This window comes from Alosa alosa, chromosome 11, assembly GCF_017589495.1.
Source record: "Alosa alosa isolate M-15738 ecotype Scorff River chromosome 11, AALO_Geno_1.1, whole genome shotgun sequence".
Lineage (NCBI taxonomy): Eukaryota > Metazoa > Chordata > Actinopteri > Clupeiformes > Clupeidae > Alosa > Alosa alosa.
Window position 1 is genome coordinate 3,658,611 of NC_063199.1, and position 12,588 is coordinate 3,671,198.

General features: G+C 50.0%; 1 protein-coding gene across 1 annotated transcript; it reads right to left on the reverse strand.

Annotated features, from left to right (window-relative positions):
- Window positions 1-383: 383 nt before the first annotated feature.
- siah1 (siah E3 ubiquitin protein ligase 1) lies at window positions 384-8,788 on the reverse strand. The gene is given in 4 exon segments (XM_048256975.1): window positions 384-1,924; window positions 1,927-2,280; window positions 6,359-6,415; window positions 8,164-8,788. Coding segments are annotated over 4 exon segments (1,002 nt in total). The 5' UTR covers window positions 8,267-8,788; the 3' UTR covers window positions 384-1,436.
- Between the last annotated feature and the right edge of the window lie 3,800 nt (window positions 8,789-12,588).

The following is a 12,588-nucleotide window of genomic DNA, read 5'->3' on the forward strand; positions in this document are numbered from 1 at the left end:
GGGAAGTTCCATCAAGGAACTGGACAGCAGACTACGGCTAAGTGAGATGGCAAACAGATGGAGCTCGTCTGCTCACCACCTGTCCCCTCTCCTCCAACCGAACTCCTCTTCATTAAGAGTCATTTCTTGGGCAAGCAATAGACAGACACCCCCTCTTCGGAGTTGGGTTCAGCTCAAGACTTCTACAAAAGGCCCCAGCACCACCACCAAAACGTCTATGCAAAATCACCTTTACAGTTTATTGCCTGGTTCTGCAAAAGCATTTTCAGACAGTATCCAGTAATAATGGCACCGTATCAATAAAACTAATCTGGATCAAAATTAAAATAATCATATCAAGTTCAAGCACATCCTCTAGGCACAGTGGAAGGTAATGCCAAAGGTATGAAAAAGATAGATTTATTTAATGGCCAAAACAAAAACAATAAACGAAGATAAGGACCAGCAACAGCACAATTAATCCACAGAGCTATCAGTTCTGTCTTACCCACCCATCACACACAGAAAGACAACATAACATAAAAAAAAAAATAAAAGAACCCTTTTCATTCTTCTCTTGAACATCATAACAAAAAATAATTACAATAATAATTATTACAATCGCATAATTAATACAGTTAATATGAGTACTGCAGAGGACCTTATCAAAGAAAAACAAATTGTTGATAATAAAAACAAAAATGGTACTTTTGAACGTAAATTTTTAAACTGAAATGTTTTATATTTTAGGTATTTACATATTTCAGAACATTTTTTGGGTGGGGAGGGAACGAAATAAACAAACAAAAAAATAAAAAAAAATAAAAAATAATAACACAAAAGTAAAACGGTGTGGAGACCCGCTCTGAGCTGTCCCCAGTGAGAGCGTCCCCCACGGTCCACCCCAGCCTCCCATGCAGCAGGCCTGTGGGCCGGCCGGATGGGATGGATTCGCCGGATGGGGTGGAGGGCGCTGGCTGCGAGTTAATTCAGCTCCCCCCTGGAGCGGTCCGCAGGTTTCCGCTTGCTTCAAGCTCCTACCTGGCCCAGTCCAGCCTGACCCGTCCCGTCCTGACCGGAGCAGACTCGGTCTGACTCGGCACAGCCTGGCAAAGCAGCGACACCTCGCGCTGCCCCAACGACTACTTGCACAACAGCGAGGGAAGAGGAGGAGGAGGACGAGAGGAAAAAAAAAAAAAAAAAAAGAATAGCTCCAAGCTGGCCAAACAAACCCTCCCAATCCCCCCACATTCCCCCCCTCAAGTCGTCAGCAAAACCCCCAAGCGGTCCTAGTTTGAAATGTGTCCGTGTGTGGGTCTGTGTGTTCTGTCAAGTGCATTTGCCTGTGTGCGTGTGTGTGTGTGTGTGTGTTTTTGTTTGTGTGTCCTTTTTTTGTCTGTTTTGTATGTGTGCATCTGTCTGTTAGTGTGCATCTACGAAAAAAAAACAAGGTGTCCTCAGCACATGGATATGGTGACGTTGATGCCCAGGTTACCGTTCTCGGCAAATAGCTGTGCGATGGAGGTGTCGAACACCAGGCAGTCGCTGTTCATGATGGCGGTGGCGATGCCCTCGTGGATGGAGCGCGGTGTGGCCTCCCAGGTGAGCCGGCGCCGGTGGCCGTTGAGCTCCAGCCGGTAGGCGAAGTTCTCCGCCTGCTTGCGCGTGCCGATGAGCTGCACGATGGCGAAGAACTGCTGGTGCCCGTCGTACTTCTCCTGCTTCTCCAGCACCAGCATGAAGTGGAAGCCGAAGCACGACTGCATCATGACCCAGTCCACGGCGCCCGGCAGGTTGATGTCTGTGGCCAGGAAGACGATGTCCTCGCCCTGCAACGTGGTGATGGACTTGTGCTGGTGCAGCAGGTGCGGCATGACGGCGTCCAGCGAGCCCTGCCACTTGCACGAACACCGCGGACCGCAGTAATGCGCGAAACTTCGACAGCTCGGCTTTCGGCCTTGTCTGTGTGCGGCAGCGTCACCTCGCAGCCCGACGAGGCGTACTTGCACGGGAACAGCACCGAGTTGGCCACCTTCTCCATGGCCAGGTTGCGGATGGAGCCCAGCGGGCCGCGGCACGTCGGGCAGCACGTCAGCTTGGGCCGGCAGTTGCTGCACACCAGGTGGCCGCTCTGGCACTGCAGGATGGGCGGCAGCACATAGTCGAAGCACACGGGGCACTCGAACAGGCTGGCCAGGTCGCTGTTCGAGGCGGTGGTGCCCGACAGGGTGGGGACGCGTTGGGAGGGGGTGCTCTTGGAGGTTCCTGTGGGCAGCGCTGGGGCAGGCTGGCGACTCATTTCTGCACAGAGGAAAAACAAGGCCAGAGAGAGAAGGGCGGAAAAGTAAGAAAACGACGGAAGAAAAAGACAGAGTGGGGGGTGAGAGAGGAGAGGAGAGGAGGGGTAGGAAAGGGAAGGTAAAGATGAAAAAAGAGAAAACAATGATTAGTTCTGAGAACATATTTAACACCACAAAACTTATAACAGCTCAAAGTGTTATGAAGCAGTGAGTCACAACAGCAGCAACAGCTGCAGTGGAGCTTCCTGCTCCAGTCGAGCGACTACTGGGAGCTGCTCCACCAGTGCAGGCCTGCAGATTCCATCCTCTTAAGGTCACCCTGCCCCTCAGCCACATGGGTAAATATAGCAGAGGGACGTGCCTCTGGCGGAGGCCCTCAGAGCCGGACGGGAGGGAGGGTGTGGGTGGGGTGCAGGCTTCTCTGCTCTTCTCAGAGAGCCCAACCCATCCAACCCCCCTCATCTTCATCTGAGCAGGGAGTTGACCACAACAGGCAGCACGGGGGGCCGAGAGGAGGCCAGGGTGCGTGTTGATCGTACAGGAGAGGCCGAGGGATGGGGCAGTGTTTTTGCTGTGACGGGGCCAGCCCACAGCTATTTCTGCCATTGGATAGAGCAGGGTGGGGGGAGAGGCACAGCACATTTAAAAGCTGTGCTGGAGCCAGACGGGTGAAGTGGACTCGGATCCCGAGGAGAGCGTTGCTATGGGAACCAGCTGTGGTGAGGGGAGCGAGTGTGTGTGTGTGAGATATCAGGGCTGAAATTTTCCCCTGCAGCAGGCTGACACTAGGCGTGGCTCACTCACCCCTATAGATTTATGCAACAGCTGCACAGACTCAGTACACAGTAGAGCAGACATGATACAGCACAGCAGTACAATCAATCACACACACACACTAAAGCCAGAGCAGACGATGCACAGGTGAAGATATGCACATGAAGCACATGAAGACGTGTCCAACACATGAAGAAGTTAGACAGACACACTGAACAGGGAAGCACAGCAACACTCACTACAAGCACAAGGCATCACAGCATGCTACAGGTAAGCAAGGCAGTCAAACATAAAGGTGTGTGATTGTGTGTGTGTTCCACCAGAAGTCACCCACACACACACACACACACTTGATTTTATTTTCTAGATGCTAAGCAGCAGGCTCTAAAAGAGAGGTGGGATTTTGCAGACCTCTCCAAGAACCCAGCTCAAGGAGCACGGTGATTGGCTGCCTACTTGCCCCACAACAGCATGGGGAAGATTGAGGGAGGGAGGGAGGGAGGGAGAGAGGCCAGAACCAGAGAGCCTGGCGAGGGAGGGGAGAGTGGCTGGAGAAGCCACTGAGCATGTGTAGGTGGAACACAGCAAGAGACGGGTTGTAAACACATCTGCCGTGATAAAGCTGCCCCGGGTATTTTTAGCCGTCTTAGCGAGCTCGCGGAGCGCGAGCAGCAACCAACGACAGATTTAGCCCTGATCACTCACTCACTTCTCGGTGTCCCTCTCTCTAAAACAACAAACACACACACAGACAGCGCTGACAAATAGGTGGCCGAGGAGGAGCGCTCTGTTGCTATGGAGCCTGTTGTGGAGGATGGGGCCAGGTGTCACTTGGATGGCAGTGTGCAGAGTGGAACAGTCTCTTCGCTCCTCATACAGCTGGATGCCTGCAGCATCACAGCATGACCTCACCTTCTCTAGTCAGAATTAATGGCCCTGAAAAGGGGTTAAATGCTTCAGACCAGAGGTAGAGTTTGGTCTGGTGCTAACAGATAGGACATCTGATGTTTTGACTGACTTAGGACGACTTAGCAGGTGTCAAAACATCACGCTACTACAATGTTGTGCTTAACAGAACACAAGTTAAGCTTATATTGATAGATTTTCAAGAGCTGTTGCCAAACAACTTACAAAGTTATTGTCCACAGAGCCAGTTTGGACATACAGAAACCTGAAACGTGCAAGAACGCCAGAGGAACTTGAAGTGACTGAACAGAAAACACACTGTCCTCATTCCTACCCTATCCACTTCCCAAACAATCTCTCCTCCCCTGAACCCTCTGCTTCTCTTCCCTCCCTCATACTCTAGCACTCCTTCTCTGGGAGCTCTTCTCTCTTTTTCCCCCTGAATCCCTCCATTCTTCTCAGCACCCCCTTTCGTGAGCCCCCTGGCCTGTCAGGGCTTGGCGGTGGGTGAGTGAGGCTCTGCCATGCGGAGGGAGGGGGGCGTAAATAAGCCCCGGCTGAGGAGCACTCATCACACCACTGGGGGGGGGGGAGAGAGAGAGAGAGAGAGAGAGAGAGAGAGAGAGAGAGAGAGAGAGAGAGAGAGAGCGCGAGAGCGAGCGAGCATGTGCCAACATTCCACAAACGGTCAGTCAGTCTTTTTTAAAAAACAAAGTCATTATGGCTCGAGGAGCAGAGGTGAGTTACCCTCAGTGACGGGAAAGATCACAAAACAATACTACTCCTACTTCCCCCTTTTACTAAAACAGCAAACACACACAAACAGTGTGTCCCCTTTCATCTCCAAGGACAAGAGACAGCCAGGAGAGATGAAGTTTTCCCACCAAAACACTTGCCAAACCACCTCAATCTGAGCCCATTTCCAAAACAGCCTCAGCTCTGGCTCAGCTTTAGCGGGGAAGTCCATTGTCTATCCTTATTCCAATCTCACTGCAGTGATTCAAGACCTGTCCATATTAATAATGATCAAAAAACCACCCACTGTAGCAGAGGCCAATGAGAATTCCTCCATTCTTCCAGCAGCATAGCCATTTAGGGTGTTGAAAAATGACATTTTAGGCTAAAATGCATTTGCTCGGTTTTATGCACTTGAACAAGGCCTTAAACCATATTTTCAGACACTGACACTAGACAGCCCTTTACACTGCTCCAATACCTGATTACAGGCCTTTTCATCAGTCAACACTCAGTAATAAATGCTCTTGTGGGGGAAACAATGAGTCCCCCACTCCCTCAAAAAAGCACTAGAGGTTCCACTCAAAACGTAATTTATGAGTGATCATACTAGAGATAGTGTATAAAAGGACACACACTTAAAGTGGCTGCTTTCTGCTGGTTCTGTGTACCAGCAGAGAGGATGCGTATCCATGGAGGATATCCTCCCATGCAGCAGGAAGTGACCTCAGCACCATGGCAGTGGCAGTAGAGCTGGGAGCGGGCCAGTAAGCACTGACTTGGCACGGGCTTGTATTGATATAAGCAGCAGGAAACAGTCTGGCTTTCTGAGAACAGAAGGAGGGGGCTATAGTTTAGAGTTTGGTGGAGATCAGCAAGTTTGGACTGACATGCATTGATCTTTTTTTGTTTTTTTTGTGTGTGTGCTCATGTGTTTGTATGTGTGTGAAAGAATTGGGGATCATCAAGGCCCTGATTGCAAATGAGTGTGGTGGGTGAAGCATACAGTAGAGACAGCAAACACTGGTTTTCATGAAGTCGTCAATGAAACAGACACGTGAAGGAGCTTGGATTACACAAGGCGGCTTGGATTACTTTAGGCGGCTGGTTGGGGGAGGCAGAGTGAAGCGGCCGGGTGACCAAGGCACTGCCTGGGCAAGACGCTGGTTCTAACTGCAGGATTATGGTATTACGGGAGGGAGTTTTTGCGGGGCTGTGGTCAGATCAGGGAGATTGCGTGGGGTGTGCATAAACAGCCCCATCTTGCCCCCACCCCCCTTCTCCAGAGTCCATCTGTGCAGAGAGAGAGGCTAAGGGCTGAGGCCTCTGGGGTATGGCTGAGGTGATCAATACCCCTCCTCTCTGCGGAGAGCGATTAGGATGACCAACTCCCTAGTTAAGTAGTAAAGGACGCTTAGCTAGAGCCCTCGGCCCTCCCCTCCTTCATCTTTTCCCCTACTGCTTATTCCGTCTCTGATCCTTCCTCCCCCTCCCGTGTGTATGCCTGCTTTCCCCTAAAGGGACGCCACTCCTGCTCCTCCCAATCAAAGCAGATCTGCACTAGGGAAATGAGCCAGGACATAAGCGCACACACACACACACACACACACACACACACACACACACACACACCAATAAAAGGTAAAAGAAAAAAGGGTGCTTGCCGTCGTCCATATGATTCCCAAGTAAGGCTCGCGTCTTCTCCTGAAATGGGTCGACCTCTGAGCAGGCAGCAGAGGAGGTAAACGAGAAGAGAGAGAGAGAGAGAGGGAGAGAGAAAAGAGAGGGAGAGAGAAAAACAACAAGATTAAAACAGGATTCTTCAAAACAGTTTCATCAGTGCAAGGATATAACCGGCATCCTGACCAAAGAGTGCAGTGGGAGAGACTAAAGGCCTACACTCATGGTCAGTTCAACAGTAAAAACAAACCAGACGTAAAATACACTCTTCTTGGCTCTCCTTTTACTTGACAGGTCACTGTGTTGAGTTCAGTTGGAAAACCTGTGGTGCTTCACCACAAAACAAGAACTGGTCAGACATGCCAAGCAAGCAAGGTTGCAAGCACAAGCACACACACAAACACACACACACACACAGTGGGATGATTCATCAAAGAGTCTGAGAGGACATAAGATGCCATGAAGCATATATGGGAATGGGAGATTAGATATGTCACTACCATGGACTCCTGAAACTGAAAGGAAGGCCGGCGCTGAACTAAGAGCAGCCGGGTGCTCTGAACTTGGAAACAGAGGTGGGGCTTCAGCGTCCACACACTCAAAGGGAGGTCTGTGTGTGTGTGTGTGATTATAAGGCCCAAAGATTCCACAAACACACACACTTTCATACTCTTCCAGCCGTTAAATACCCACTTACTATTTCACAGCACAAACTATAATCTTGTCAATTTTACACACCATGCATCATGAACAACAGATGATGCAACACTCCACACACTTCAAAGGTTGAATCTCCCCAGCATCTTTCCCAGAAGACTTGAGAAACAGAACGGCGCGCACACACACACACACACAGGAACTGCTCCAGCCGTTCTGGAGACCTGATGTCAGCACTTTTCATAGACTCACTCCTTCAGCAACTCTCTCTACACTAATGTAAACCAGCCTTCACCTACTGCACTGCAATACCTTTTTACAGACACACACACACCTCTTTTCTCCTGATAATGCGGAATCTACCATCAGTGAACACTTCCCATTACAGGATCTTCAATATTTCATCAGATCCTGTATGGAGCTCAGGAAGAAATTGCAGGATGAAGTCATGTTCAGAGCCAATTTACCTGCACAGTCAATCACTAACATGCATCTCACTTTCTCTCACACACACACACAGAGAGCAGTGTCTGACCAAAGAGCAAAGCTTTTAGAGTGTTGCCTGGATGAGCAGACAAGCATCAGCCTGCCCATGCTATACAGTCAACGCAATAATGTTAACCATCAAACGCAGATGGTGTTATCTGTATCCTATCACTCCTACTGAATATACAAGCACACACACAAATCATCACACCAGCATCAGCGTCTTTGTCATGTAAGCCAAGTGACTGCTTGAAATGTAAACAAGCAAATGCAAAAGATGTCAGATCTTTATTCTTAGAGACATGCATCCTCTCCAAACAAAGAAACTTGGCCCATATTATTGTCTACACTCGGTCTTCACTACAGCCCCACAAACACAGCAGATTAAATACAAAAGAGAGACGGACAGAGTTGGCCAGCTGGGCGTCTTCTCTGGGCCCTTGGATCAACTTTAACAACTTCAGGAGCTAGCCTAGCCTAGCTCAGGAGAGGGAGAGAGAAAAGTGTGGTAGTCAAGGCATCTTTGGCAAAAGAGGCAAACTGTGGTAGTCAAGGCATCTTTGCTTATGTGTGGTGGGTGCAAGGCAGCATGTTGGAGGCCTCGGCACAGCGTGGTGCCGTGCGGTGCGGCTGGCTGGCTGGTTACCTTTGGGCTTGCTGCTGGCGGTGCGGGAGGCGATGCACGTGAACAGCTTGAGCACCCCCTTCCACGAATAGACGGGCTGCTGCGGCCTAACGGCGCGTGACATGGGGAGCCCTGGCCCCGCGCTTCATCCTGCCCTCACTGTGGAAACCAAACTGTCCAGAACACAGAGCTGCACCGCCACTGCGCCGACCCACATTTCAACCCGCACATGCATGTACACACACACACACACACACACACACAAAACACTGGAGTCTTCAGGCCCACAAGGTCTGCATACAGATCAGGACATAGCCCAGCAGGTCCCGGAACAGTGGAGCGGTTATCTGAAGTCCAGCATGGAGGGAGCGCAGCCCAGGAGACAAGAAAGAGGCAAATGGAGAGGCGGGTTGCTGCTCTTCAACGCAGAGAGAGGTGGTGGAGGGACAAAACAGCCCCGCTGTAATTCAGGAATGTCGGTCCAGAGGGGGGAAAAAAGAGAGAGAGCAAGGGAGAAAGAGAGCAAGAGAGAAGGGGTCAGAGAGAATGATAGCTAAGCAGGAAGAGAGGGGGAACAAAAGATAAGTGAACGTATAAAGGACAGAGAGAAACACACACAGAGACAGAGAGAAACAGAGACAGAGAGAGAGAGAGAGAGAGAGAGAGAGAGAGAGAGAGAGAGAGAGAGAGAGAGAGAGAGAGAGAGAGAGAGAGAGAGAGAGAGAGAGAGAGAGAGAGAGAGAGAGACCAACTCAGACTCGGAGAGTGGAGGGAAAAACCATGGGAGAGCAGGGCTGCTCTTGTTCCACGGTCTCGGCGCACATTCCAGCTCAGCTGTAGCCACTCCCTGGCCTGCCCGAGGATCCTGAGCTCGCCGCCAGACGACCAGAGGAAAAGAAGGCAACAAAGACGACGCCAAACACCAGAAGAGTCCCACAAGTCCTGAGCGCTTCTGTGTGTGTCTGGTCCTCCTGAGTGCTGTCTTACAAATGTGTGGACAGTGTACGGACGCCGGAGAGGGAAAGTGTGCGAGTGTGAGTGTGTGCGCACGCTTCTGTGTGTGTGTGTGTGTGTGTGCTAGAGAAGTGGAATGTCAGCCTGGAGTCAGAAGGCTGAGGCAGAAGGGGTGGAGAGTGAGGGAGCATGAGCAAGAGAAAGTAGGAAAAAGAGAGGGGCCCTGCTTTCCAGTGTGCAGGAGACCAGCCCAGCTCAAGTTACAAACCCACAACCCCTCCTTCACACACACAGCATATGGGCTACAAATACAGAGTGTGCGCTCCCTCCCACACACACACACACACACACACACACACACACACACACAGCCAATCAGCAATGATACCCCAGAACACACTCCCAACACAGATTCCCTGCAGGGGGCACCCCAACACACACTGCAGCAATGTTTCCAAAGTAAAGACTCTACACTTCTTCAAAAGGTACTTCTAACTAAACCTATTCATCCCGATTCTGACACCATAGTCAGGTTACATTAGAAAAAGCACGTGATCACATTTCCCAAGGTAGCCTACACCATTAGCGTTTCTCAATTCCCAGGCTGACGTCACCTCCTAATTACTCTTCAGCCAATTCTTTGGGCGGAGGGCGACCAGTGCGTTTGGTCAGCTTTGAGCATGAGCGAACCTCATCACAGAGTGAATGGATTTGAAGAGCCAATACACTAACCTACTACCACACTTCCTTAAAAACATTAACGAAACATACCGCACACACAGACATTACAACCACAGAAACATTCTCAAACACAACCCAACTAAGGCGGTCCCCTCTGTACACAAAAAGATTAAGCGACAAACTGAGCAGGAATTCCCAAACCTTACAATAATGCACACGCTAGCTAACTCTAAGGCAGCATCAATCAGCAACCACCTACGCTTAAAATAACTATAGCTCTGAGACCAACAAAAGGCACACAAACATAGCTATATTCTCATGTACACACAAACACACTAAATTATAATACGGTTGATCAACAGATAGACCCAACGCTTAATGTGTTTAAGGTTGACACACATTACACAGGACTATATGTCAACATAACACCAGAGATGGCGATACTACCATCCATCCAGTTTCAGGCAAGTGAACAGGGTGTTTGTGAGTGCTGGCTTGGCTGCTCTGCTCTGGTGTAGCCCGAGACGCTCCAGGGGTTTCAGGGAGGCAGCTGGGTACACCCAAAAGACCCCCAAACCAGCCCCCCCCCCTCCCGGCGTAGCCACAACTGCCTCCATTCACACCATCTGCCTCCCAACTGCCTGGCCATACACTAAACCACGAGCCCTCCTCTGTCCAGACACTGTTACACACTCTCTCCCTCACACACAGTTTTATGGACTAATGGTCATAATCCAGTTCAGTAAGGGGGGCCTGGCTCATTCAGAATGAGCCCTCCCTTCATCTCTTTAAAAGGTCATTATCGGCACAGCCGGCGGGATGGAGCTCAAACGGACATGCTCTCAATGCCAGTTGTCAACAACACCGGGGTGCAGAAGACACACACACAAACACCTTCCACAGCTGCCCTCTTCAGCCCCTTGTTTGAAACACACACACACACACACACACCCCTCATTAACATCTGAAAGACACAAAGTAATAAACACAGCTTGGTGCTGCTCACTTACATCTTCTCTCCATCTCTCACACACACACACACACACACACACGCGCACACACACGCACGGTCCTGAGGGGTAAGCAGTTCTGTGATGGCCCACACCAGGCGTGAAGGAACACGTCCTGCTCCAGTCAAATGGGATCATCACACAAGGCTTTGAATCGGGCAGGTTGTTTTGAAAAGGCCGATTTGCAGTGCTCCAGGCTCACAATAACCATGGTAGGCCCGTCAGAGAGAAGGCAAGAAGGAAGGGGTGAGAGACAAGAAAGAAGACAGACAGACAGACAAAGAGAGGGAGAGGGGAAACACTCCACTCCAAGTGCAAAACAGGATCCTCTCAACCCATGTTCCAGACATCAAAAATCTTGTGGTTATCCCTTGAAGGGTTGAACAGTCTGCACCTATGCACCAAATCCAAACAAGCATAACCACAACATTTGGCCAACAAACTGAGATAACTAAGGCCAGCCATGGAATTGGGTAGGTCACTATCACGAGATACATGCAAAATAGTCTCTGGGTTGGAAAAACAAAATGATTACACACACACACACACACACACACACACACACACTCTCACTCTTCTACGGTCCTGTAAAGTATGTAAAGTGTCTGTATGTGTTTGCTTTGGAAGGCTGTGTAACACAGCATTCAAGAATACAGAATGTGCACTGCATGAACACACACACCTGCTAGGATGGTCTTTTCCTCAGGGCTGGGCACAGGTTGGGAAGAGGAGCTTGAGGAACACAGCCAACCTGTTTGACCAGACAGGGGAAAACAAAGAGCCATCCTGCCCCCAACTAAATGATGCCAACAAACACACTCTGGTCCCTGTCTCGCTCACAAATGAACTAACACACAAACACAAACTTATGAACACACTCGGGGGGACGACACTGGTGAATACATTCATCACCCACAAGGCATTTCAAGACACGACAGAGCCTCACTTCAACACCGACAGGGGATTTTTCTGCCTCATCCACATTGACAGAAAGATACATTGCTCCATCCAACATCCACAAAATCAATGGTCAGCTAGACCGATATGCAGAGGGTCAGACAGAGCAACCACACACAAGAGTAACATAGAGCTGTGCACTCATCCTCTTACTCACACAGGAAAAAAATGGAGCTGGTCTCACACACACACACGCGCATATTCCATTTGACTCAATGCTGTCCATCAGCTCCAGTCCTCCTGCATTAGTGCTGCTGCGATTCTGTAACTGGAAACCCTGGGTGCTCACAGGCACTGGAACACAACCTGCTACCACGGAGACACATCAGTTACCCACACAGACACCCACAGAGTCAGACTGCTGCAGAACGGCTGACATGGGAGGCCACACACACACACACACAAATGCTGAGTCAAGATGGCTTGGCCTATATAAAACTGGGGGACCATGACAGCTGAACATGTGAATACTGAATGCAGATTGATAACAGTATCCCCAGCAACACAAACCCAGGAGTTAATTACAGAATTCAGTAAGAAGAGAACTTGAGAGGAATGAATTGCATTTGATTTCCAAGAAACTTTGCAGAAGAGTGACAACTACAGGTGCCCAATTAGAGAGCCTTTCACTGCGGCAGCCTCCAAGCACAGCAAATGCCAATGTGGGCCTGCTGCTCCATCTCTGGCATTCCAGGGGCCATTAGGGTGACACATGGCAGACAGCAGACAGCCCAGCAACTGCCCAGAAGCCCTTCGGTCTTGCTGCCAGGGTGGCACACAAGAAAAATAACCACCAGTCCGATTTTTAAATACACAAACAAACAAAACAGGCCATCATTAGTAC